The 26,593-nt window shown below is 35.3% G+C and overlaps 4 protein-coding genes across 5 annotated transcripts in view; 3 read left to right on the top strand and 1 right to left on the bottom strand.

Moving 5' to 3' along the window:
• LOC105266601 (trichohyalin) overlaps positions 1-717 on the top strand; it is a gene marked incomplete in the record, with an annotated part of 2,790 nt that extends 2,073 nt beyond the window's left edge. The window contains 2 exon segments of the mRNA XM_011304909.1: positions 229-396; positions 485-717. Of these exon segments, the coding sequence (XP_011303211.1) occupies positions 229-396; positions 485-616 (300 nt within the window).
• Positions 718-847: 130 nt separating this feature from the next.
• LOC105266602 (mitochondrial 2-oxoglutarate/malate carrier protein-like) lies at positions 848-2,853 on the top strand. The gene is made up of 5 exons (XM_011304910.1): positions 848-1,322; positions 1,501-1,637; positions 1,765-1,935; positions 2,036-2,135; positions 2,292-2,853. Exons 1-5 carry the CDS (start codon positions 1,018-1,020, stop codon positions 2,485-2,487), a joined length of 909 nt encoding a protein of 302 aa, XP_011303212.1. The 5' UTR covers positions 848-1,017; the 3' UTR covers positions 2,488-2,853.
• Positions 2,854-2,905: 52 nt separating this feature from the next.
• On the top strand, positions 2,906-6,456 carry LOC105266600 (mitochondrial 2-oxoglutarate/malate carrier protein-like). The gene is made up of 5 exons (XM_011304908.1): positions 2,906-3,595; positions 3,872-4,087; positions 4,509-4,639; positions 4,792-5,062; positions 5,222-6,456. The coding sequence occupies exons 1-5, from the start codon at positions 3,528-3,530 to the stop codon at positions 5,421-5,423; spliced, it is 888 nt and encodes a 295-aa protein (XP_011303210.1). The 5' UTR covers positions 2,906-3,527; the 3' UTR covers positions 5,424-6,456.
• A 125-nt stretch (positions 6,457-6,581) lies between these two features.
• fus (fusilli) overlaps positions 6,582-26,593 on the bottom strand; it is a 30,246-nt gene continuing 10,234 nt past the window's right edge. Inside the window, exons 3-12 of one of the 2 annotated variants that reach the window (XM_011304907.1) lie at positions 25,584-25,812; positions 21,165-21,254; positions 19,593-19,647; positions 19,220-19,330; positions 18,117-18,387; positions 17,794-18,009; positions 17,486-17,713; positions 16,713-16,911; positions 9,893-10,084; positions 6,582-8,810 (exon numbers count right to left, since the gene is read on the bottom strand). In XM_011304907.1, the coding sequence (XP_011303209.1) occupies positions 8,683-8,810; positions 9,893-10,084; positions 16,713-16,911; positions 17,486-17,713; positions 17,794-18,009; positions 18,117-18,387; positions 19,220-19,330; positions 19,593-19,647; positions 21,165-21,254; positions 25,584-25,812 (1,719 nt within the window). In that variant the 3' untranslated portion in view covers positions 6,582-8,682. Of the gene's footprint in view, positions 8,811-9,892; positions 10,085-13,076; positions 16,912-17,485; positions 17,714-17,793; positions 18,010-18,116; positions 18,388-19,219; positions 19,331-19,592; positions 19,648-21,164; positions 21,255-25,583; positions 25,813-26,593 lie in introns of those variants that run through there. The other variant, XM_011304906.1, reaches the window with a different exon arrangement.

Below are 26,593 nucleotides of genomic sequence, written 5' to 3'. Positions count from 1 at the left end.
AAACTACGAATAATTGACTCAAAAGAAAATTTATTATTTAAGGATTTTCCACATTCATATATAGGAAAAATTCACGTTTTCTCCGCTTGGTGTTGCGTGCCGAAAAGTGACTTTTCCGCACTTGTTACGGAATATACTATTTCTTCACGGTGTGCGGGAAAGTTACTTTTCCGCACGTCGGGATGGGAAATATTTTCCACACTTGTTACGAAATGGATTATTTTTTAGGAAGAACAAAGGGCGATTCGGAAAATGGAGAGCATCATGGATGACGACTCGCAAGAGATACAGAAGGCGATACAGAGAACGAATGATAGAGTTCTTGCTTACGGTGAAGAGGTCCTCGAGGAATCCAAGGACATCAGACCACTATTTCCCATTATTAAAGCAATCGAGGTGATAAATAATCGCATAATCAATCAGTATAATGAATAATAAATAAATAATTGACATAAATAAATTTTCTTTTTTGGATTTTACTCAGAATTTCAAAAGAGAAAACAGACTTATTCCTCTGAAAACAGCTGAGACAATGGAACCCGTGAAACGAAAACGAAGAGTGAGAAAAATTTGCTCCAATCCTACACCTCCGGAACAGATCTTCTATCTAGGATGAACTCAACATTTCGAGACTTTTATCCAACATTTTAGAAAATTTTTCAATAAACCCGCTTCCTGTTGACTTCGACTTTCCTCTAAATTAATTTTTTTATTCCATCGTGTGATTATGCAGACATTATCGCGACAAGTGCAACGTCACGCTTCGAAAAAAAAAAAATGCATGCCTCAAGCAATCGTGTCAAATGATGGAGACCTATTCAACTAGAATTCATTGAATAGATTGGCGCAATCACGATTGAGTTCAGATTTCACTTCGATTGCTTTAAGAGAGTGGATTTAAGATTGAGTTCTCAGCGTTGACTACACTTGTTTTTTTTTAAACAAATGATTTCACGTCAATTCAATGATAATAAATAGGTTATTGTAAAAGTGAAAAATTTGAATAAAAAAGTGATAATGTCGGGGAATAAAGAAAATTCTGGAGCGCCCGCTGGTAAACCGAGACCTCTTCCTCCAGCCATCAATTTTTTGAACGCTGGATTATCCGGAATGGCAGCTACGTGTGTTGTACATCCCATGGATGTTATAAAAAACAGAATGCAAATGAGTGCGGAAAAAGTTACAATAGGAAAGACAATATCAGCGATATCAAGTTCTGGTTTCACGAAATTCTACGCTGGACTGTCTGCGGGGCTCTTGAGACAGGCAACATATACCACTGCACGACTTGGAATTTATAATCAGCTAAATGACACGTGGAAGTAATTATCCTGAAAAAAAAAATTATTTACTCTTAAAATTATCGATCACTCATCGATACCAAAAGATTAGAAAAAAATGATAAACACCTAGGGAATCCTCTAGGCCATTTTAATTTAAAAATGAAAATGGGAAAAGTGGAAGTGATGGAAGCATTTAATAGAATTATTGTTTATTAAGGGCAAAAAATGAAGGAACTCCGGGTTTCGGGACATTGGTGATGATGGGAATGGCTGCTGGTTGTGTTGGTGCATTCGTAGGAACTCCAGCAGAAGTCGCGTTAGTCAGAATGACTTCTGACGGTCGATTGCCTCCAGGTATCAAATACATTCATAATTCATTCAATAAGACTAAATTACTCGTTCCTTTGAACGTTCGTTCATTATTTTCTTTCTATTTGTATTAATTATAGTGGAATTATGATGAAATTATTTATTCTGACAGATCAGAGGAGAAATTACAAGAATGTTGTTGACGCATTTCTTCGAATCATCAGGGAAGAGGGTGTGACGACTCTTTGGAGAGGTAGTTTGGCTACTATGGGACGTTCTGCTGTCGTCAATGCATCACAATTGGCTACTTACAGTCAAGCCAAGATTTTAATGAGTACGAAAGGTAGGTTCTATCAGTTGATATGACCCACATGAGAATTATTCCATAAAATATACATACGATCAAGACTTTATTAAATCTCGTTGACCTCGTGTCCTTCCAGCTGGCATTCCTGATGGCATTCCCCTGCACTTTTCCGCATCAATGGTGTCAGGTTTCATTACAGCGTTCAACTCGATGCCTTTTGATATCGCAAAAACGAGGTACAGCGTAACGTGTTATTTTTCGTGTCATTTGTCGCATAGAAATTACTAAACTATTCTGAAGAATTTTTTGTTCTTATTTCGTTGACGCGTATGGTTTAGGATTTTTTTTTTGGGAGGAACCTTTCTTTTATTTAATTTATCTTTGATTGACAGAATTCAAAATGCCAGCACGAGCGGAAAATCTCAAGGAGTCATCGGAGTCATCACAAGTATTGCGAAAAATGAAGGAATTGGGGCCCTGTGGAAAGGATTCTGGCCCACATATTGCAGAATTGGTCCTCACACGGTCATAACATTCATCTTTAATGAACAGTTTGCACAATTTTATCGGGAATTTATCATGAAATGAATTCACGTTTATCATTGACATTATTATATAATGCTAAATATTTCGTTAACGTAATTGATTAAATGCCTTAATTAAGACGTAAATAGAGATATCCCACCAACTATTGGTGAACGTAAAAATTCAGTCAGAAAATTTTGTAGATAAATTTATCTCACAGCAATTAAAACGTTAAAAAAACTGAGTTTTCGAAGGCGCGTCAGAGATACGTGAAAAAGAGTTTTAAACAGCTGATGTCATCGTCCATGAGATTAAAAATAATTCAGCCTATATTTCTCCCACGAACTTCATTATAGTTGTTCATTCATATCGAAACATGACGGAAAAAAAATATTTAAAATAAGAAATACTGTAAATTGAAAATTTTGCAGAAATTCAAATTTATTTTTTAATGTTTTATACTATTCGTGGTAGAAGGTATTTTAATTTTCTGACGGATTTTAGAGAGGATCATTTTCACGATTTTCAATTTTTCATGCAAATGTTATTAGAATTTTACTAATATTTGATTCATCGAGGATGTGATTGTTCTTTTTTTTTTATTCGCAGGCATGAATTTTTGATAAAGATTTTTTTTATCGAAGTAAATAAGGTATTCCCAGAATTTTAATAGGGCCGGTAGAATTTATAAATGAAATGTACCAAGTTTACACTGATATTTTTTCATACTGAACATAATTCCTAAATTCCCCGAGAGATGGCGAAATCCCGGTGGAAAGTCGTTTGGGATCAGCTGACGAGGTGGTAATACATTCCTCACGAATCACTAAATTCACCCACACATTATCAGAATAACAACTCCCCAGTACCGTAAAAACGTTCAGAATAACGACTCCCCAGTACCACAAACGTTGTCTGTGCTCTCCAACCCAAAACTTGTGATTAAAGATCATTGAGATTGAAAACCGAAGCACCAGCACTTTCAGTTAGAATCTCACATCAGCAGGTGGTCGATTGTCAACTTACTCGATTGTCCCTTAAAGTACAACAATTATTAAAAATTATTTCCTCAATTCCCTCCTGATTCTATTAAAGTCACTGACATGGCACCCCAAAAAGCCGAAGTTTCAGTGCCTAATAGTATCAAATTCCTCATTGGTGGAACCTCCGGGTGAGTAACAATAAATTTTCAATGAATAATTTCTAAGTAATCACCGCAATGATAATTGCAGATAAAAAACTTCTCTGGCCTTAACACATTTTTACAAATCTTATATTCTATCGATTTTATAACAGACTATCGTCATTATTTTTTTTGTCGTGTTATTGTTTATAATGAATGTTGATGGATATGTTATTACATTGGACAATGGCCAGGGAATCATTGGTCAAGCTGTTTCATCATGTACGCCCTAATTATGCATTAACAAATTTTTGTCTTATGTAGAATGGCAGCAACGTGTTTCGTTCAACCTTTGGACCTGATAAAAAATCGAATGCAACTCAGTGGAACGAGAGTTTCCACGATGAGTGTTGTATCGGGAATCTTCAGGAATGAGGGAGTTCTCGCCATGTACTCGGGACTTTCTGCTGGACTCATGAGACAGGCAACATACACAACTACAAGGCTGGGAATCTATACTTGGCTATTCGAATTAGCATCGTACGTCTTGTAATAAATAACTTGCGCGTTTTATTTTCATTTGAAAATATTCGAGGCCAGTAGAATCTACAATATTTTTATCCATTCCCGAAACATCTCGAGATTATCATTTCGGTTGTTATGCAATCCATGAACTCAATCATCAGTCATGTGATGGAGAGAGAGAGCACATGATTTCAGAGATCTAAAAATTCTTGCATGATTCAATTTCCATTTGTTTTATACAAGTCATTAGCCTTTAATCCCCTCATTATTTGGTTCATTATTCGTATGAGTGAGATATTGTAATCAAATTATTTTCCTATCTTGTCATATAATTAATTTAATTGACTTCGAAGTTGAGACTGAAAAAATCAGCAGTTAATGAAATAATCAAATTAAAAGTAAATAAGAATAATTTTTTTTATTCTGTCCCATGTAGAAAAGATGGTCAACCGAATTTTCTAACGAAAGCAGCTCTGGGAATGGCCGCAGGTTGTGTAGGGGCTTTCGTAGGGACTCCAGCTGAGGTCGCACTTATCAGAATGACTGCTGACGGTCGATTACCAATCGGTAAATATTCCATAAATAATTTACTCATTGGAAGCCTTCAAAACAAATTTACTACGGAATGTTTCGATTCAATCACTCCACGAAGCAAGAGCAAAGTCGAAATGTTGATTGGAATAATCTCAAGTAATGTTGAATAATTCATTTAATTGCAGCTGAACGACGAATGTACAAAAACGTATTTGACGCATTATTTCGAATAATAAGGGAAGAGGGTTTATTGACACTGTGGCGTGGAGCCATTCCAACAATGGGGAGAGCTATGGTGGTAAATGCAGCTCAATTAGCATCATATTCACAGGCAAAACAGGCTCTGCTGGAAACTGGTTATTTCGAGGAGAATATTATGTTACATTTTGCTAGCTCAATGATCTCGGGACTAGTCACAACTGCTGCATCAATGCCTGTTGACATTGCAAAGACAAGGTGATATCAATTCTCATGAAATTAAAAACAAACATTCCCCTAAAGTCATTTTTATCATTTTTTCAATTAGCATCAACAGTTGCAACTGAATTTCCAATATTGTGATGTTTCATTCAGTTTTGTGTTCATTAAATTACCGTGTGATATAATCGCTTGCAGAATTCAAAACATGAAGATGATCGATGGAAAACCGGAGTACAAAGGAGCTCTGGACGTTCTGGGAAAGGTGTTACGTAATGAGGGGGTCTTCGCCCTGTGGAAGGGCTTTTTTCCATATTATGCTAGATTAGGACCCCACACGGTCCTCACCTTTATCTTCCTCGAGCAAATGACTTCTTCTTACAAGCAGCATTACTCGTAATTCGTGCTGATTAATGAAATATTATGTGCCAGACTATGTGGAATTCCTCACTGCTTTTATTCATTGTACGAAATTATTCGTTTCCTAATTCGTCTCTTTTTGAGGGACACAAGTCAATGATCATTATTTATGGCCGTGTGAAGCGTAGATTAACTGACGCACGTGGGAATTACTTTTATTCAGTGCACGAATGACGCACAATTTTTGGAATTAATATTTATGACGAATTTATTGATTTTGGTAACGAGATGGTGAAATAAAATGAGTTTTTTTTCGCTCGAAATTAATTTCTGAATATCGTTTAGAAATTCTCTTGATGTGATGTTTACTCATTTTATTTTTTTAATTCGTATTTCGAGGAAGAATGAAATGATGATACGTATGAAAAAATTGTAGAGAAAAACCAAGTGAATTCGCTAGACAATTTCATTGAATTTCGACACCTTTTACAATTCCATTGTGCAATTCCACTGGAATTATGAGAATTGTCTTCTGAATTTACGTTTTTCTATTATATTTTTCGGTGGGCAGAAGAAATAGACTAGGAAAAAACAGCCCAAACATTAAAATTGGTGTATTTTTCTGTTGTCTATTCGTTCAGGGATTCATAATTTTCAATCCGTGGATGTACGTCAAACTTTAGCAAAATTAGGTAATTATAATTAAAAACGATTGGATAATTTAAATGCCATATGATGATCGTGTGAAATAGACTCTTCATTTATTCTTGAAGGTTCACCAAATATTTTGTGTTCTTAACCGTAATTTAAAAACAGAAACGATGCATTCTTCAAACATTCTGTCAATGTAAAGTACGAAAGTCGTCAGGAACGACTCTGCGTGTTATTCTTGTTATTAATGTGTGGAGAAGAATTCTTGTACCAATCGTTGTTCATGAAATAATGTATATAGTGTAATTCGGAGGATTAGATCTAGAATCATGAATTAAAAACGATTACCTTATTTTGTTAAAACTCAACACCTCCTTGTGTATAGCGTAATTTTATAATAAATATTCATTGAATCCCGTTTATTTATGTACAAATATTTTATATTCAATTCTCCGATAATTACCTCCAGCTGAAATAAACAAATGTAGGGTGAGGCAAAGATTTCGAGAATATCCTCGGTCATTAAAAAAAACTCTAACACAGTAAGTAATATATTATCTTATATTGATCATTACATATTTAACTGAAGACATCAAATTGACAGTAATGCATTCAACATTTAGATTTAGCGCCTCGAATAATCGAAATTCCATCCACAGGACTCACACAGGATTCGTAACAATAATTTTTCTTTAAGTATTTATTATGCTTAGAGAGGCTTGTGCGGAAGCTGCAATATTTGCTCACTTCCTCTAATAAATATCAACATAAATGAATATTGCACATTCTTTTACGGTATAATCGCCCTGTAACGTTGCTACAAGCTTCTTGATTATTGTAATCTTAAATTTCACATCACAAGAAAGCTTGTCTCAGTAACAATTATCTTCTCTTTCAATCGTCGTAATCGTATAACTGCGCGACAAGCTAAGCAATTGACTTAACACTAAATCAGCGGTATTCAGATTTCAATATAATTTTATAAATATTCTATCTCAAGTACAATTTTCAACAGAAATAAATTAACAATCGTCACTGTGGGCTGACAAATCGATATTTTTTCTGGTAATGGTGGTCATTTCGGTGATCTTATATTAAATAATTTAATGAATAATGTTATTAATAATAGATAATATCATTATTAATTATTCAATAATTTTGGGAACTTATCAAAATGGAAAAACTGATGTGTTTAGATGTTATTATAATTTTCATAATAATTCAATTCGGATTTCTGTCCCACAAGTCAATCGTAAATCACTCATTACCTCAAATTCAATAACTCAATTATAAACAATAATGTCATTTTTATTTGGCTAACTATATTCTCTATAAAATATATTAATATGATATATAACTCTATATATATATAATTTCGTTTTTTTTTTGTATAAATAGTGGTTTCATTACAAATATTCGAGCCGGTGATGCATTTAGGAGAATAAAATGGGAAATCTATAACATATCAATGATAATAATGAGGTCAAGACACTTGTGGTCAATTTAATAGGGTCTCATGTAGTTCTTGAGCATTTTCCCTCGTAAAAATTTCAAGGAGCTTTCGAAGGATGATGGAATGACAATGACTCGTGTAAATGTGAGTTATGATTTTGAAACGTCGACCGGCTCTAGTTAAATATTGCACGAGGTACATTGAGGCTTAAACTGCACCAATTATTTGCCCATTGCAAATTTTTTTTTTCAGATATGTAAAGCATTCGTTGTTCTCAAACAATAAAATAATATTTGTTCAATTATAATCACGATTATCTACGCTGATTTAATCATATGAAAACTTATAAACTAAAAATCACGGAATCTTAATTAACGAAACGTCTCTTTTTTGTTCATTTTTCTTTTTGTTTTCGTGATGCAATGGGTTATTGTCACATTTAGCATCATTGATCCATTGCACTTCTGTAATTATTGCATAGAGTAATAGTACTTCACGACAAATGGCAATAGCGTGGGTGCATCTATTTACATGAATGTTTTTTTTTAATCAATTATTAACATAAAAAATATTCGTTACTGTGGATTCTGATGGGAAGACTGTTGTAATATTTGTTGTTCACTTCTAACGTTATTCATTCAAGGGTGGGAAAATTATTCGATATAAGTGAATTGTCATTCGAATATATTAGACTTCTGGAGAGAGTGAAGTTTATCCTTTTTATATATTAAATATAAAATCTATGAGTAGAAGACGCTCGATTTTGGATCGAATGTTCCGAAATTATTCAGGAAATAATAGGAAAATAGCAGATCAATTCAAATTGAACGGTAGGCAATTAATTAATTAGGTAATTAATGTGTTTCGTGAGAAATTGATCTTCAAATCGAGTGAAATTATTTGATTTACCTATTAAGTCCTGATTGATTTAGCCTCTAGACAATAGATGAAGGGAAAGTACGACAGTTTGGCTTCGTCTCTAGACTAGAAAGATCGTGTTGTTTGGACACGTCAGGGACTACGGGGCAGGATATGATCCGTCGATAACTCTGTCACTTTCTCCCTTCGTTGATTATTCAATAATAATTCGTTAATATTCATTACTCGAATGGAGATTGGGGGTGGTGGAAGATGGAGGGGAAGATTAATCGAACTGAATTCTTTGGAGCATTCAATGTTAGATGATGGGAGAATCCTAGATGTTGGCGGCTTGGAGTGTGAGCATCTGTTGACGCTGATCCATGTCTTCTCGATTTATCAGGAGAGACTCCATTGGTCTGTCCAGCAGTCCAAATGTCGCGGTTGCATGCACCCCTACGTCAGCTGGAAAAATGGAATTATAATGATTTATTGGAGTTGTCGAGGGGTTGGGGGAGGGAAATTAAATGTGTGTACAATCATTCAAATAGGGGATGTCCGAGGTAAATAGAAAATGAGAAGAAAAAGCCCGTTGTAAGAATTAAGTATTCAACATTTCAGTTTTTAAAAAAGTTCATTACACTTTACTGATAACAAAATGTTGAATCCCAATTCCAAAAAACACTGGGGATGCATTCAAAACGCTTTTCTCCAAGTGTCCCATTTTCCCCGGCTCTCCCCTACGTTTATTGAATTTTTTTATCCTATAGAATTCTCAAATATAAATTGCAAATGAGGTTTTTCCCAATTCTTAATTCCTCTTTGCTATTTGGGATCATATATTCGAAGAGATTGAACATGAAAATTAAATACATGAGTATTTTCGACAACTACAAAAGTTATTATGGATTTTATATATTATTTATATTTTTAGATTTCAACGTAATTCGTTGTGAGGTGCCTATTGTCCGAAGCCCTTCAGACGGTTATGGATTTAATTTTGAAGGAATTTCAATTTTTTAAAACCTGACGTGAAATTCCATACATTATCGTTGATAACAATTGTTTATGCATGATAACAATCTCGTCGAGACCTAAGTCCAATGTAATTTATCCCCATGAATTCCATCGAATGCTGGAATAATTAATAGTATTTTAAATATTATTAATTATTCCATATTATTACGAAATTTTTCAATGACTCTAAATTCAAAATTACTACAAAAGCCCAACAAAATTAGACACAACTATTCAATTGCTTTGGGAATAATAAAAAAAAATAGCAATACATGAAAATCAGAACTCACAATTTTTTTTTACGAACATGATTTTTAAAATATCTTTAAAATAATTCCTCATATATTCCTTCAGTTGAAAATAAAAATGAGGAAAAGGAAAGGAAACTAGATTATCTCAGACACGAATTCACTTATGGATAATTGAGATAATTTTAAAGATGGAAACATGCAAAGTGATTTAAATCGGTAATTAATCGGTAATGACATGTTTAAAAATAAAAAAATGAGATGTTGATAAAAATACAGTACCTATGCAACTGGTGGGTGCGTGCACTCGATGATGCCAGGGGTCCATTGGTGGTGACAGTGGTGCATAAGGAAAGCAGACGAGCGTTTGAAAAGGTGGTGGTGCCAATAGTGGCAGTCCCTGTGGCATCATCGCCGTCTGAGGTGTAAATATTGGACCCGGTGGATACGCCGTTGGCTGCATCATTATCTCATCTGTGATAGAAATAACAATTACTGAAAATTTCCCACGACATTTTCTCAACTTTATATCAAACGAATTTCCACCGTCCACTCCCGTCATTTAACGATTCAAAAACAAATTCCAATAGATGAAAAAATAAAAATAAATCAATATTATCCCTAAGAAATTACATAAAAAAATATGAAAAAAATGTCAATCATCCTAATTAGTCAGTGACAATAATTGAGAACGCGCTAGGGTAACGTGAACCGATAGATTGAAATTAAATTTAAAAAAATATAAAGTTAAACGTTGCATACATGAAAACAAAACACCAGTAACCAATTAACCGATGGACCCAATGATTCATCTATATACAGTACGAAAAATTGTAAAAAAAAAAAAATTTGAAAAAAAATTCACTACTTGCTAAGCCACCACGGCTGGACCTCGTGCAGGTAATCCACCGACTAAATAAAGGACAGAAAATTTTCCAAAATTCTCCTGCACGACGTCTCGATTACGATCAAGGTGTATTATTCGTTTACCGATTGATTGTCATTGAGAAGAGTATGAAGAAGAAAATGTTAATTGAGAATTAATTCAGTAGTGAAGTGGTGGTCCAGGCTGGCAGTTAAAATAACAGAGGGAATTAAATTCAATCAATTTTGTGTAATTAATTAGATTTCTTCAAGAGGGAAAAAACGAAATCCTCAGATCAGCTGATCAACTGATCTTCGAAGATTTTTATTCCCAACTGCCTTATCCTCTTCCATCACTCATCTCCTGGATCAATTAATAAATTAATCACAGTACACCTTGATCGTTAATGGAATAATGAATGGACTTGGCCTACCTGTAAGCACAGAAGTTAGTATTTGTACGTAGATCCCCCGCTACCATACCATCGACACTTCACCATGTATTTTTGCTTTATTGTGACAATAAAAATACGTAGTATGTAGGTAGGACCGCACCAGCGATTTCTTGCCCCTCTGCCAAATCACCAATAAAAGGAGAAAAAAAAAAAACACCCCGTCATTCATTCCACAAGACACTCAATCTCCCATTCGCCCAAAATCATCACATTCTTCAAGTTCATTCCCCCAATTCGTGTCTCCCCGTTGAGTCCTCATTTCCTTTTTTGGTAAGTCAACAGTCCATCGTACCTTCTACAACCACAGAAAGCCTTTTTGTTTTTGCCAGTAAAAAATTATAAAAACAGACAGACGAACGCCACGTACTCCGTTGCCAGATAATATCCTTTTTATTTTTATTAAAAAACCCTTTTTTATTGAATAAATAAAAGATACCAGTTTTCTTTGTGGAGAAAACATTTTAATCCATTGAATTTAGAAAAACCCCTCGTGCCATTGCGTTCAGCTCGAACGTATGAGAAATGGATCGAGTATTTTACATTAAAAAATTATTCATCCAAGAACAATCTCAAATATAATTTCTTTTTTTCATAAAAATTCTGATGAGAGATAGCAATAAAAGGATAACTGGATGAATAATAATTTAACGAAAACATAGCAACCCACAAAAAATTAATTTGCAAGGCAAAAATGAAAAAAAAAAAACGCCAGTAAGAACAAAATAGAGAGTGAAGAGGTGAGACAATAGTAAGTGGCTATAGTACTCAGAGCTGATGATAATGTAATGTAGTTAGAGATGATGGAACTTCTGTGATAAGCCTGTTTATTCCACCGTCTCTCTCACCGAGACGGAACAAGCTAGCCTGGATTTTTAAAACACAATGGACAATGAAAATAGAAGTACGGATGAATGAGAAAAAAAAATGAAATTGGAGAGTAGAAAAAAAAAAACAGTGTTACGACACAATCTTCTCAATCAACTCCATAAATACCTGCAAACCCAAGTAAAGTATTTATCTCTTATTCTCTATATTTTATTTGTTTTTTAGATAATGTGATAGGAGTGTTAGACGTACTTTTACCAACTCCCCAGTGAGTCATGTCGAGCTTTCCAGTCATACGGAAATTAAATTTGCTCGAGCAATTCCAGCGGTTCGATAAATTAGTTCCTTAAATTTAATAATTTATCACTCTCGTGATTATTTTCAGTGATTTTTAAAGGGACAGGTGAAATGGTAGTTATGAAAATCGATGGGAAGATTTTGTATTCTCCGAAGGAAGCAGTTAGACAAAAAAAATTACAATCTATCGTCTATAAAAAAATTATAATACTATTCAGGTCACAACGAACCAGAATATTAGAATATTCACTCTAAAAAACCCATGCACCTCCACAAAAAGTGAAAAAAAAACGCAAAAAAAAATGTGAAAAATGTCCGGAAAGCCCCACGAGAGCCCATAAAGAGAGGAGTTGAGAATACCATAAATAATAATGATAAACAAATGAAGTAAAAGTACGTCACACGAGGTATAACAAGGATAAGAGTCCACCAAAACCCGGCAAGCGCATAGATATCCACGAGACACGATTACATTTATTAAACATGATTATTTGAATATTAATATAATCATCGATATACAAAGAGTATACAGCAAATAAAAAAATGTGTTCCTAGTGTTTTTTTTTCTTTTGTGTGAGAGCATTACGTCATTGTGTTTTTCTGTTTGTTTCTTATCGCTGTGGTAACACGGCAGTACAGCTTCCCATTGAATTGCCAAGTTAATAATTTATCATTTAAAAAAAAAAGGAGAAAAGTGTTCGCACAGTCAAGTTCATTCCACGAATGTACGTGACGAACTGGTTAGCTTTCGCTTGGGCAGAGGCAGTGGAAAAGCAAGAATAATCATTGATCATCTCTAAAATTCATCGCATCGCTAAAACAATCTATCTCATACCCCAATATATTTTAAATTCGTAAAGAAAATGGACAGAAGCGAATGGAAAGCTAATTAATCACATGTTCAATGGAATCAGTAGTGAATTGGTGAAAGAGAGAATTAAAAGAGATCATATTTCGGCAAGATTTGCTTGGGTATCTACTCTCTGCTTTTGTACGGAGAGAAAAAAATTTATTGTTGAATTTACTCTGACGTTTTTGTGAATTTTACTACAATATTTTCTCTGCACTGTCTCAGATATTTTAGACTAAAGCAAGAAGTTCCCGCGGTATTCGTTCAGAATGAGGGAATATTCCAGTCGTCTCCTTTCACCACTTCACCAGTTAATTATCACTAATTAATAATTATATGTAATTGTAGATGTAGAACCAACACTGACAGTCACCATGTTAGCCATCAACGACACCAGGTGAATGAATAACAACTCGAAATTCTACAGTATTCTTCCACTAGCTTCTCCCTCGTGTGCCATAGAGACCAGAAATTGATTATTTATGAGACTCCATTAAAAAATAAAATCTATTAATTCACATATGAATTTACTGCAACAATTACAAATTCAAATAAATCAGGCAATTTATTTCACTGCTCAATGCTCACTAATTTTCAATGGAGTCCATTAATTTGGTGAATATTCTTCTCTCATCCCTTTCATTTTCTGTCTCTCAATAAAAAAAACATCACGAGATGAAGACTCAGACAATCCAGCGAAAGCCAACAGTATACTGCGATTTTTTTTATATTAATTACATAAAAAAATTACGTAAGCATACAATGAGAGAATGTCTATCACCACTGTAAAAAGTCGGTGTTGATTACTTCAGTAGTAATTGGACGTTTTTAATTAATCGTCTTTGTTGGATAGATTTTGGACATTTAGCTCTTGGTAAAGCTCATTGCATACCTAATGTGCCACAATATAAAAAAAAAATCGATGAATCATCAACAGATCTCTTCGATCCGCTGGATATCTTGAATAGTGTCTCAATAATTCAATTATAATAATTTTCCCATCACAGTTGGAAGACTTGCATTCGTCGATTATACACTTAATCAATTAATAGAGAAAAATATTAATAATCCCTGTGAAATTACCAGAGAAAGTCAATTTTGTTACTCTTTTAGTTATGAAAATACCCCTTTCCACTCAAAATTCGATACAAAAATTTGATTTTTCTTTCCGTAGAACTGCAAACTCATCGTTTGTTTAGTATTTGTATGAAATCTGACAAGCCCAGTGATTACAACGAGATGTCACTCGATGTCCCATCACATTCAGGGTAATAATAATAACAATGATAATGCATTATTCTCCAAAACACCACTCCATGCAAAAAAAATTGATCGTGTCTTACCTCGAAGCTGAAGAACAATGAACAAATGAAAATGCAAATGACAACAACTGGAACTGGAAGTTCCATACGGATTTAGTTTTTAATTTCCTAGCTTTAAAAGATTGTTCAGGCTTTTGGTTTGATTGGGAAAAATTTGGAACTGATCTCCTCTGCTTCGAGGTGAGATTGTTCTATTATATGGAATCTTAATTAATGTACTGTCGCATTACTCAGTGAAATTACATAAGAGGGCAGTCAGGCATTTGGGCAAGGCTGAAGGGACAAGTGTAATTGCACCTTCAATCAAATGGACACTTAATGATCGGTAGTGATAATTATGAAAGGATTAAGCAGAGGATGGTGGAATATCTTGAGAGCCAGTGATTAGAATGTGGGAATAAATTTTCCCCGGAAAATTGGATTCTCTACAGAAAATATTTTCCGACTTTCTTCACTCGTCGACATATTCCCACTTTTCCATATCGATGATTTTCTAATAATAATATTTACGGTGGAATGCAAGACGCAATTACGGGACGTACTGAGCTTTCTATTGAAATAAATCGATAGGAATGCAACGGAAATAATAAGGAACACGTTTTAGCTGCACAATAAAAAGTTATCGTATTCCCCAGAGCACTGGACGTTCGAATGATATTAATGCATTGCAGGACGGTTTTACTGTCGACATCTTAACTTAATATCGAACGGAAAGGAAGAGAGAATGACAGAAAGTGGGCATTAAATATTTGTGGAATTGTTCAGTAGTAAAATTATAAATAGAATAATCCACATCACTCCGGAACAGTCGATTCCCTTGAGAATATCTTGGATTCACAGATATTCATTAAGAACTTCATTAAGACTCGACTGTCAATAAAATCTATTTACCCCATTACTACTGCATCTGTTATATTTTTAATTATAATCCTAATAAATAGAAATATTCTATAATCCGTTGAAAAAAAAACGTCTTTATCAAAATATACACCCTGACTCTCTCTCATGATTATCAAATTTTTCGTATAAATTTTCTTGATTCTCTTGATTATCGTCTCGTTGAAAAATAGATTATTTACATAACTCGTAATATTCTTATATCAAGGCACTTGATAGGCAACTTAATCTAGGGAATAAATTTTCAAAATATTGCAAACTCATTTAGATTGTAAAAGATTAAACATTAATTAAGTCTCAGAGATGTAGAAATTCCGAATAATTATAGTACCGCACGGATATTGTCTAGAACGTAAAGTCTCGACAGGAAGATCTAAGTACTTTTTTTCATTGAGAAATTCTCATTAAGACACGTGTGCGTATAAAAAAAAATGTGCAAAAAATTCATAGCGTCAACTCTGGACATTGACTTATCACGATAATCCCAATTCAATGATCGATTGAGTAATGTAAAAAGTACATTACCAATGGGATGAATTTATTGAGGGATTTTTTTCCAATAGGAAAGCAAACAATAACGGAATAATCTAGTGTGCGTAAATCTATTACTTTCATCAGCAATCAAGTGGTGGAATGTAACGAGTCGATTTTTCACGGCGTGGGAAATACCAAATTATCTCGATAATAAATGTTTGTGGGAAAAATAAACTCGGCAATTATTCCCCCAAATTGCCCGATGTAGAAAAAAATAATTGTAACTTCTCTCCGAAAATCTCTCATCTCGGAAATCTTTCGCAATTAATTTCTCAGCTCATCAAGGGAGAGTGGAGCAAAATGGACACTTTGAAATCGTCAAATTGAATTATAATTTGATTGAAAATGATTTAAAAGACAATTTAAAGTATCCATTGAGCCCACAGGACAGGTTCACCGGAGACCTTGAAGTCCCTAAATCTGTGGATAAAATTGAGCAGGATATAATCCAGGAACAGTGGGTCCAGGAGTATGGAATGCAGGTGGTGCCTGCCAGGCAGGACGTTTGGGAACAGTGCCAACAGCATCAGCAGGGAATGCATTATCCCACGGCCGTTTCAATCCCATAAGCGCCGGATGATTAATTGGTGGTGGCTGCATAATTGGTGGCAATATAGTGGGATGTGGCTGGGGTGTTCGCATAATGGGTATTCTCTGTGGTACATTGAAAAAAAGTAATGGTGCATGTGCCTGTTGCTGATGCAATGCAGCATGTGGGGACATAGTGTACGTCGATATTTGATGCTGACCAGGTGGTGGTAGTGCCAGTGCTTTACTCGTAGTAACAGCAGCTGGACCACCTGGTGATGATGCAGCATTGCTACTTGGATTATTAGATTGATTACTGGCAATAGCCATCAGCCACAAGTCTTGATTTCTCATAGCTTGTGCTGCTTGTGCCTGTGCCTGTGCTTGTACAGCTTGTGCCTGAGCCTGTGCCTGTACCAATGCGTGTATATCCCATAGTGGGGCCTGTTGGGGCTGTTGGACGGGTAGTTGGGGGGGTTGGGCGGTCGGTGCCGCTGCTATTGCCGGGGGTGTGTGTGTGCTCAACGTACCGGATGACAGTAGCGATTTTGCTGGCAGGGGTGGTGTACCAGTCAACACCAAGTGCATGTCGTCACCGCTGCACTGGAATACCTCGATGTAACGCTGCTTCTTACCGAAGATCATGTAGCGGTGGTGGCGTTGGGATGCACATGCGAACGCCGAATTCTCACTGTCCATCTGGATGAAGGCTTCACCTGACGGCTGGCCCTGGAATTTCATTGAATATTCAATCAGGTGATTTTTATACTCGTCGATATCTTATTACAGGCCAAATAAGTTATAGAATAATATTCATAGGCTTGTGGTTTTCTCGAGATCACTTTAACGAACAATAAAAGTATTCAATGCCTGTTCAGTTTTTACTTCTTTCGAAATAGTCAAGTCTTGAAAGTCTTCTTTCTTTTCAAGTCCTTGTGTATTTGGGATTTAAAAATTATGGAGTATTAAACTTTTGGCTTTGTAATCGTAATGTAATTTTTTGGACTTTTAAGAAGAGATATTTGGAATTTTGAAATCAATTTTGAATGGAATTTCCTCAATAATTTTTCAATCTCATTCATCGGAACTTATAACGATTAAATCTTGGAAAAATGGATTCAAAATACTTCACACTTTTTCGAGAAATAAGACTGAGGACTGAGAACTTTACAAAATGAAGTTTACCCATCACTGGGTGAAAGGTTAAATCGAATTTTTTAATTTACGTGATTTTCAGATGATTATAAAAAAACAGATGAATATTTGAAGAGAAAAAGTCTAACTGAAATAATAAATAAGATACCTGGGCATTATAAACCATGTGAACTCCACGATAAACGATATGTTTAGCGTATTCACCCATGAACTCAAGAATATGTTCAACGAGAGCCTCGTAAGGCAGTCCACGTAATCTAACACAGTCTTTTCTGGTACCCGACGTGATGACATACTGTGGCAGCAGTTGTGGTGGCAGAGGCAGCATCGGTGGAATATCAGGCTGTGGTTTAGCATCAATTGCTCTATTCAATACCTGAGATCATTATATCAGAGTGTTAGTTAATTGGTGGAATTGAATGAACTCGAGGCAAATGGAAATAGTAATGAGCCCACCTGTTGCACTTCTGCTGTTGTACTGCGGAAGAGTTCAATGTATCTGACGCCAATGCAGTCACGATGCTTGCTCAGAGCTTTCTCAGCGTCTTCCTCTTTAGCGAATAAAACGAATGCATCTCCCGTTGCTCGGCCATCTGGCTTTTTCACGAATAATACACCGTCTTCGGCGTCCAGCACCTGACAGGGATTTTGACCACCAGCGAAAAATTCAATCTGCAAAAATAAATTCCCATTCATCCAATAATCACTCGTCAAATTAAAAAATTGCTGACAACAATTGCATTTATTGGTAATTAAAGAAAAGAGAGTAATGAACTCACAACTTGTTTGGCAACGCAATCATAGGGAAGGCCCCGCATTCTCACGATAACTTGAGCTCCTCTAGATAGAAATGCATGGGCCTCACCACTGGCACCACCAGCAACACGAACAAACTCCTCACCAGATGATTTGTACACCTCGATATATCTCGGACCAATGTGATGCTTATGCCTCTTCAACGCCATGTCTCTGTGTTCTTTATTAACAAAACGTACAAGTGCCTCGCCGTTACGTCTGCCCATAGGGCTCAAACACAAAGCAACGCCACCCCTGTTGATTCAAAACATTGATTAGGCCATTAATTAATAACTCAATAGTGCTACAAAGTATTCCATTCAACTCCCGAAGGGCGCAATGCTCATAAATATTCCTGAATTCAAAGACCAACAAAAAGATTTTCACGACAAATTACTTTTACGCAGTACATGTTTTATTCATCTTTTTTTTCCTTTTCTCATTAAATAAATTTCCATTTTTCTATAGGTCTTGACTATTTTATTTGTAAGAAAAATTCACCTTCAACTTTCGTCACGACAAAATAGGAAAAAAGTATTCACTCATTATTATTGTTGTTATTATTACTTTCTATTTTTTAATAGAGGATTAATTACAAAACGAATGCATTGTTTTCTCACAACTCCATTGAATTATTGTACAAGTGATGACATCTAAAAGAGTTGTCTACATTGAGGATATCATCAATTTTTAGAGTCTCTGTTGACCCAGTGACGATGAAGTAACTAGAATGATCCCTGACCCTTGATAACTCATATCTAAGTCTCACTGATCATCTGAATAAATTTCGTGTCAGCATATCTGTCGTTCTATTTGCTGTGAGTTATTACGAATGTTTATAAACATTCTGTTGGTCATGTTCAATAGAATTTTCGAGGGAGCGGTAATGATTTATGATTTATGGAGTTGCTAGATTTACTGGAACTGCGCTGAATAAGCTCAATTACCTTTGTCAATCCGTGAGGGCTTGTGTATCAATTTTACATTAATTATTAACGAGTTATGGTTTGTCGAGGGGCAAGATATTAATGGCAGTCATCAGGCGGTAATGAGCAGATAATCAATGACAATGAGGAAAAAAACTCACTTGGCAACATTCAGTCCTCTGAAAAACTTGGCAATGTCCTGATCTGAGGATTGCCAAGGTAACCCACGTGCTCTCACTACACAATTATTGTCTACTTCTTCATCCTTGGAGCTGCAACAATAATGATTGAAGACACATGAAGTTTTTGCGATCCAATTGATTACCGAAGAGATAACACGTCGATTTATTCTCCACTCAGGTTTTCGATGAATATCTCAGAATCTTCTCGACACAGCGAAATTTTTGTTATAACCAATTTTCTAGGGCGAAGTGAGACCTATAAAAAAGGTCTTAACGAAAATTTCGGTATCCCCAGCAGATCTGAAGATATTCTTCGAAAATCAGTCATGACGAAGACAAATTTTCTACTCACCATATCCCAGGTTCCAACACCAGGTTTATAACTTCGGGATCCTGGAATACGTGGCCTAGAATAAAAAATACCTCTTTAATGATAACTAATTACACAGTGACAGTAAATGCAAATTTATGTCTAGCTTTGGGAATGACTTGACCGTCCCATACGTGACTGGTTTGCCAACGCTCATTGTAACTGTACACCCCCCATCCTGTCTCTCATTTCTCAAACATTCTTTCATTATTTCCCCTTCTTGGATTTTGATTATGAAGAGCTCAGCAGAAATACTTATTCGTGTTTTCGCTGATTCAGGAGGATCACTCTCGATTTCAACTCACAATACTCTTTTCATACATTTCAACGTGGATTTAAAAACGAGTGATTGAAAATTCTTCTTCAGTCCTATTTAGGATCGCAATTAAATCCCTTTGAATTGACTCGATTTAAATTATGATACTTTGATAAATCGAAGGGAATGAGTTGAGCACTACTGTGATAAGGATTACAACCAGCATGGGTTTGTTTTACGACATATACGGGCTGCTGAGGGCGTGTTATGACCGTTAAATGCACAGAGACCGATCGATTTTCATTAGGTGTGGGTGTAATTGTTCAAGTCGCGTACATTTTCCAGAAATTTCATGAAGCCTTTCGGAATCAAAGACAGTCCAGTTAAATCAAGTTAAACTAATAACCCGAGCAATAAATCCCTTGTTCTCCCAATAATTGCTCCAACGACTAATATTTAAAACTTTTTTTTATTCAACTAGAGAACTTCACCGATTTTTCGTTTTTATGTTTAAACAATTGGTCTTCTAGAATTGAACGAATTCAATAAATTCGGAATTTACTTTACTCTCTTTTAGAAAGTTTTTCGACTTTTCTGGAAGAATTTATTTTCTTTTCCTCTCTCAGATACGATTTTCGTCTAAAAAATTATCTCCCTGCCCAGGAAATCCATCGAATAGATTAGAAAGGGTATAATGGAATTATCAATTCGATTTTTTTTCAATAAAAAATTAAAAGTAATCCCTTCATCTTACTGTTTGCCATTATATTTTTTACTCGACGAAAATAAACAATACTACTGTCATGCTTGCTCATAAAAAATGGCGAATCTCCATTACTTTATTATTGTATTTCATGTTTTTTTTTCTTACTTTCCCCTTAATCCCTCGTTCGTGTGACATGCGATCGTTTCGATTCCAAACAAGGAACGCATTTGAAAATATTATCACTTGATAACAATAAATTGAAGGTTCAAACAGTAAAAATAAGGAAGCATTGCTCGATCTTCCTCTTCAAGAACATTCATTCTCTTAAAATGAATTTTCTTCAATTTATCATCACCCAATACTAAATAATCAACTTTAATCATTAAAAATGAGGAAGTATCACCAATAGAATCAATTAATCCTAATTGACCTATAAATTTCGTCACCGATATTTTTTTCCTCAATCTGAGAACCTGAGAACGTGATTTACCAGATTTTATTTTAATTAACGAAATTATATTTTCTTGAGTGAATGAAATTTTTCTTTTACAAAATAATATTTTATCTCAGTGCAGGAATAAAACTGTCTTACCGTCCTTGATCATCCTCTGAATAACATTGATCATATCCTGAACCTCCTTAACGTGAAAATCATTCTCAACCTCAGCTGCAATACCAAAATCTGATGATACATCTGGTCAAGGATAAATAGTAGGAAGAATGAATGGTTTATGCCCTCAGCAAAGATAATTACCAGTCATCCACTCTGCGATGACATAACAAGGTCCAGGACCTTGGAAAAATCCGATATTCACCGGAGAATTCAATGATAATATAATTCAACTTAATTATTATTCATCCCACCTATTTTCTCTAGCTTAATGGAAATAAATTTGACGGCTTTCCTCGCAATTTTTCGACTACAATAACATCGAAAATCCAAAGATCGAAATTCAACTGCGTATCGCTGAATTTCTCACTGTGCAGTATCGTTGACGGTATATGACCTTTAATCCAACACTGATGATAAGAATTGCACCACAATCCAACGGTCCTTTTCACGGGTACAGAAACTAACCGAGAGTGACGATCTCCATTGACCTGAAGCGTCAACAAACACTTCACGATGAAAAAGAGAAGATAAGTCCAAAAAAAAAGTTATTAAAACTGTGTAAATAGTTTATAACCGAAGAAATGATTTCCCATGGAATAAAACTGTCAGATATTTATGAAAGACCTTGAAAAATAGAGAAGATCTTGAAGAAAATTCTACAACACTGAAAATTCAGAGAACAATTCTTAAAGAATCAAAAAAACAAAAATCCGTCCGAGTGAATCCACACGCCGAAGATAATGAAACTCATGAACTCATTAAAAAAACGCCAATAGCCATGATTGAATCGAAATTAATGGAAACGATCGAACGGTAGAATCCAACGACTTTCCACCTGCAACAGGTGGTTTTTGTTGTATTAACCACCACTTGAAACACTCACGTACAACAGTACGAACACATCGTCATCGCAACGTCTCGGATTATGGCACAATGGAGGAGTGAATTTCATTTATGCTGAAAGCCCGAGAGACTAGAGCCTCAGAGACGAAATAAATGGACTTACGCACCCACACGTGGCCCTGTGGTCACTTTACGACTGAGGGGCCCTAAACAAGTCAATGCCCCATTCTCATGCACAAGAGGCCCCAACCGACAACTTCTGACGTTTCTTCCTGGAATCGATAGCTTTCAAGATAAATTAATTATTCAAAACGTCGAAATCTATTCTCTCATTCACTTTACGTATTTTATATTTAAATCATAAATATCTCTTGGAAAATAGACCAGTTTTTTTTTCCAGTTTCAAGTGATGATTTTTAATGAAGAACATACCTTTCTCGACGCTGACATGAAAATCCAACCCCAGACACGTATGAACTTCAATTTTTATTCGTAAAGTTAATTATGTTATTCTTTAACTGTTCACAGTCGTCCTCCTGTTGTCTGGATCTCGGCTCAATTTTTATTCGAAGAAAGATGAGTAAAAAAACTCTTGTCGTTATCTCTGGGTCTCAAGCAGATGTGTTCGGTACGAGGTTTCGGGACGGATTGGCGGATGGAAGTTGAATGTCAGGCTGAGTTCAAACTGTCGACTGTGGAATGTATGTGTTTTGTCGACTAGTGTAATACGAGAGCATACGAGAGCCTCAAGTGGTGTGTCCCTGCCCTTTTCATATTGTTCGGGTGTGAATGACTCGAATGAATGGTTCAACACAATTGTGGGAAGTCCCTTGTCACGGGGAAAATGTCTGGGCTTTTTTCTTTATACAAATTTGTCCAGAAGTCCTCAAGTTTTTCAAGTGCGTAAGGGATAGTCATTATGCGGTGTTATTCTTTTCAACCGGTGTTTTCTTATGACGATTCAGTGGGGGCGCCACTGCGCGTGCGCTGTGGATCTACCAATTGAAATTTTCAGAATCTACTGCTCAAGCGCGCCAATTTTTTGAAATTACTTTAATGGAGGGGAAAGGGAGCGGCTGGTGGGGGATTGTTTTGACGAAAAATCTCGGAAAAAACAAAATTCTTTCCCCTTTTCTTTGTTTTTAGTCGTGTAATTGTATTGCCCATGCAAGTACTGCTGTAAAGAGGTTTTGTTCTCGTAATTACGGTAGCTGTTGTTTTTTTTTGTCAACGTATTAATTTATTATCTTTATTTTTCGGGCATTTTGTTCAGGAAATTTTTGTTTGGGGAAATAACTCTTGGGGTGATCCTGAGATATGTTAATTGCGGCAAAAACTTTTAGAAAAAATTCTCAAGTTTTTCAGAGCTATTCGTACTATAATCTGAGTTCAGTAATATTAGAAATTATAAATAATTGCTATTTAAAATGGCTGTTCCTGCCTCGTGGCCTCGAGACATGTCTGATTCTCTCATAAATTATGATGAATCCATTGACAATTGTTTTTGAGTATTTTGTTTTCGTTAAAGTGTCAAGTTTTTTTTTCGGACTTGACGTCTAAACGTTCGCGCGTCTAGAGCTGCTTACACCGTTCCTTCATTATTCATGAAACGAGTCAGGGTACAGGGTCACAGGTTAGTTATCGGCCTCGTCTCTTGCGTAATTTCAACTTTTTTTTTCCTTCATTCTCCTAAGCAAACTTTTTTCCCTCTTTCGTTCTACGAGTGGCAAGGATCGAAGGTGCAATCGGTGTGGCAGTACGTGTGAGTTCGACCCGCGCAATCCTCAATTCAAATTTTATGCTGATTTCAAATGATGTTTTATGGAACAGAAAGTGTCAGTCGTGGATGAAGCCTCGAGTGGTGACCTTCCACGATCAACGCAACTTATTCCATTATTTCACTATTCGGGGGGCAATTTACCAATTGAAATCCAATCATGAACTTGAACTACAGATGAATTAGTCGGATTATTTTCCTTATCAAAATTTCGACCAACAGAAACGGCGCATTTGATCTCAATTTGGGGAAAGTGGATGGGTATTATTTCAAATATTTCCCTGATAGTTGCTAACTGGTGAATTTATTTTGTAAACAATTAAAATGGCCTGATGAAACATTACAACTGTCAAGTTTTATGAAGGTCTGAATCAAAGTTGAAAAATCGATTTGAAGATGATTTCTTACTATTGATCAAAAAATCGGCAAAAATGTCCCTCAAAATACTAGATAAATTGAGTTCCTCCCCTTAGATCAAATGCGACGTTTCGATAGGTCGAAATTCAGGCGGGAAATAATCCGCCAGCTTCAAAATTAATCAAAGTTTCCTATAAATAAACGATTGTGTCAAGTTTTGTAGGAAAATTTTGATGAATATTTGGAATTTTGAGGATAAATAGAATAATTAGAGAAACTAAACCAAGAATTTTTGCCTCCTGTAATGAGGCAATCCTAAACTCAATAAACTGTGTGTACACATCAAAATGGAAAGTAATTAGTGGAAGAATTCAGGTAGAATAAAAAAAAAACTCCAGAGCATTCGAATCGCTGCAGCGAATACAATTATTTGTAACGTAAAACTTATTCAATGAACTCCACTGCATCCAATTCTTTTCCTTCACAATTAACATTCAATGTTCAACAGCGAAATTGAGTGTGATTTCCCAGGTAATGAGAGGAATCCAGGAGTACGTGTACAGAAACATATGTAAGTATAGACCTGAGAGCATGAGAAGATGATTCCATAAGTCGCATTATTTCCTCGAATTCACCGAAATCACAACGAATTATGTTTTTACGCTGTAAAAAGTAATTTGAGTCATTTGGAAAATCGTTGCAGCAATAGAAATATTCGAGCTCATCCACGAGAACAAATTTCATAAGGAAGTTGTGAAGAACATGAAAACATTTTGAAGATAACAAGAACAGATTGCTACACTCAAAAATTCATTAAATCCTGGATTATATATTTTGCAATCCATAACATCCTCTGGATAAATTATTCAACGAATGGATAGATCGCACGACGAAAATCTCCATCCCTCGGATAATTTTCGTTGTAAATTAACAATCTACATGTACTTTTCAACCGAGAAATTCAGTGTAATTTTCCAGGTAATGAGAGAACTTTGGAACTTCATGCAGACAAGAGAATACAAGAGTCCATCAGTCGCATTCTTTCCGTTAATTTACCGAAAATAACTGAGAGTAAAAAAAATGAGCCGCAATCACGTCAAATGACGTTTTCACGTGGATAAGACTAATTCGAGCGATTAGTAAAATTGTTGCAACAATTTAATTGCTATCGTTGAGAAACACTGACATCTGTGACCCGCGCATGTCTCGTAATTCAAGGAATACATGAGGCCAGAGTGTGCAGAATATTCTACCCGTATACGCACGTGCTAAAAAGGATAAGTATACATTCACGTGGCATTTTGCCTCGGTGTCAAAGGTAAAATTTACAATGATAACATGCAACCGTAAAAAAGCCCGTGGGTTCAAATGAAAATTTCACGTGTTTCTCGTGTTATAAATCACCAGTGGAAAAAGGATACATTCTATCATCTCCTGGATGCTGAGGGTCGCCAGCTCTCCTTGGGACGAGTAGCACGAGGTGAATTCTTTTCTTAAATCGTGAAACACGTTGTAGTGCTCTGGTAAATCGAGATCCTTCTTGTAACACTCTGGGTGAAGGCATTGCCGGAGGGGTGCTTGACCATCGACGACGAAACGAGGCGGACTTCCGGCGGATACGCACGTCAGGGATGACCACCAACTTTCAAACTGCAAATTAACAAGAACCTTCAATTATTGAGTGTTATTTGAGACGTTTACACCAACGAAAAATATACTTCAACCTAGTACATCATACAATCATTACTAAAGAATTATTCATTTTGCCAATTTAATTCGATTCAGTCTGTGGTTATTATTCATTGTTTTTTAAGGATTTATTTAGGATTTTGTACACGTTTATTGTAAAACAATATTATTGTGCAAATTAATGTGAAAAATATACCGTTTGCAAGTTTTATTATTATTCAATGTCTCATGAAATTTAATAACTATTAATTTTCCTGATAATTCCCCCGTTTTCAGCGAATTTTTCTGAAAATTCCCAAAAGATTACCAAAAATTCATAAAAATGGACGCACGGTTAAAAATTTGGAAATCATTAAATAATTATTTTGATCTATAAACGGTATATTTATTCACGTTAATATGATTCAGGGATGTCTAGAGACTTACAAAAAAAATATGAGAAGATATCATCATATTCAAATAATTAAATAAAATGAACTCTTTATAAACTAATCCCACGTGCACTTCAATTATTGTCAGAATTATTCAGTTTAGTTTAGATTATTGAGATCCGCTGCAAGAAATGTAATTTTTTTCAGTTTTCTTCACTCATTTCTTTTCTTCTGAGGAACTCTTCTTCATATTTATGTCCCCAACTCATGCCTGAATTAATTTACTTCCCCCTAAAATTGAATAACAAAGATAAAACAATTTGTACCGACTACCTGATGTCTTTCAATCCAACAAAATTCGTTTTTGGAGA

This window comes from Fopius arisanus, unplaced genomic scaffold (assembly GCF_000806365.1).
Source record: "Fopius arisanus strain USDA-PBARC FA_bdor unplaced genomic scaffold, ASM80636v1 scaffold00040, whole genome shotgun sequence".
Classification (NCBI taxonomy): Eukaryota; Metazoa; Arthropoda; class Insecta; order Hymenoptera; family Braconidae; genus Fopius; species Fopius arisanus.
This window is presented reverse-complemented; position numbering and strand designations above follow the sequence as displayed.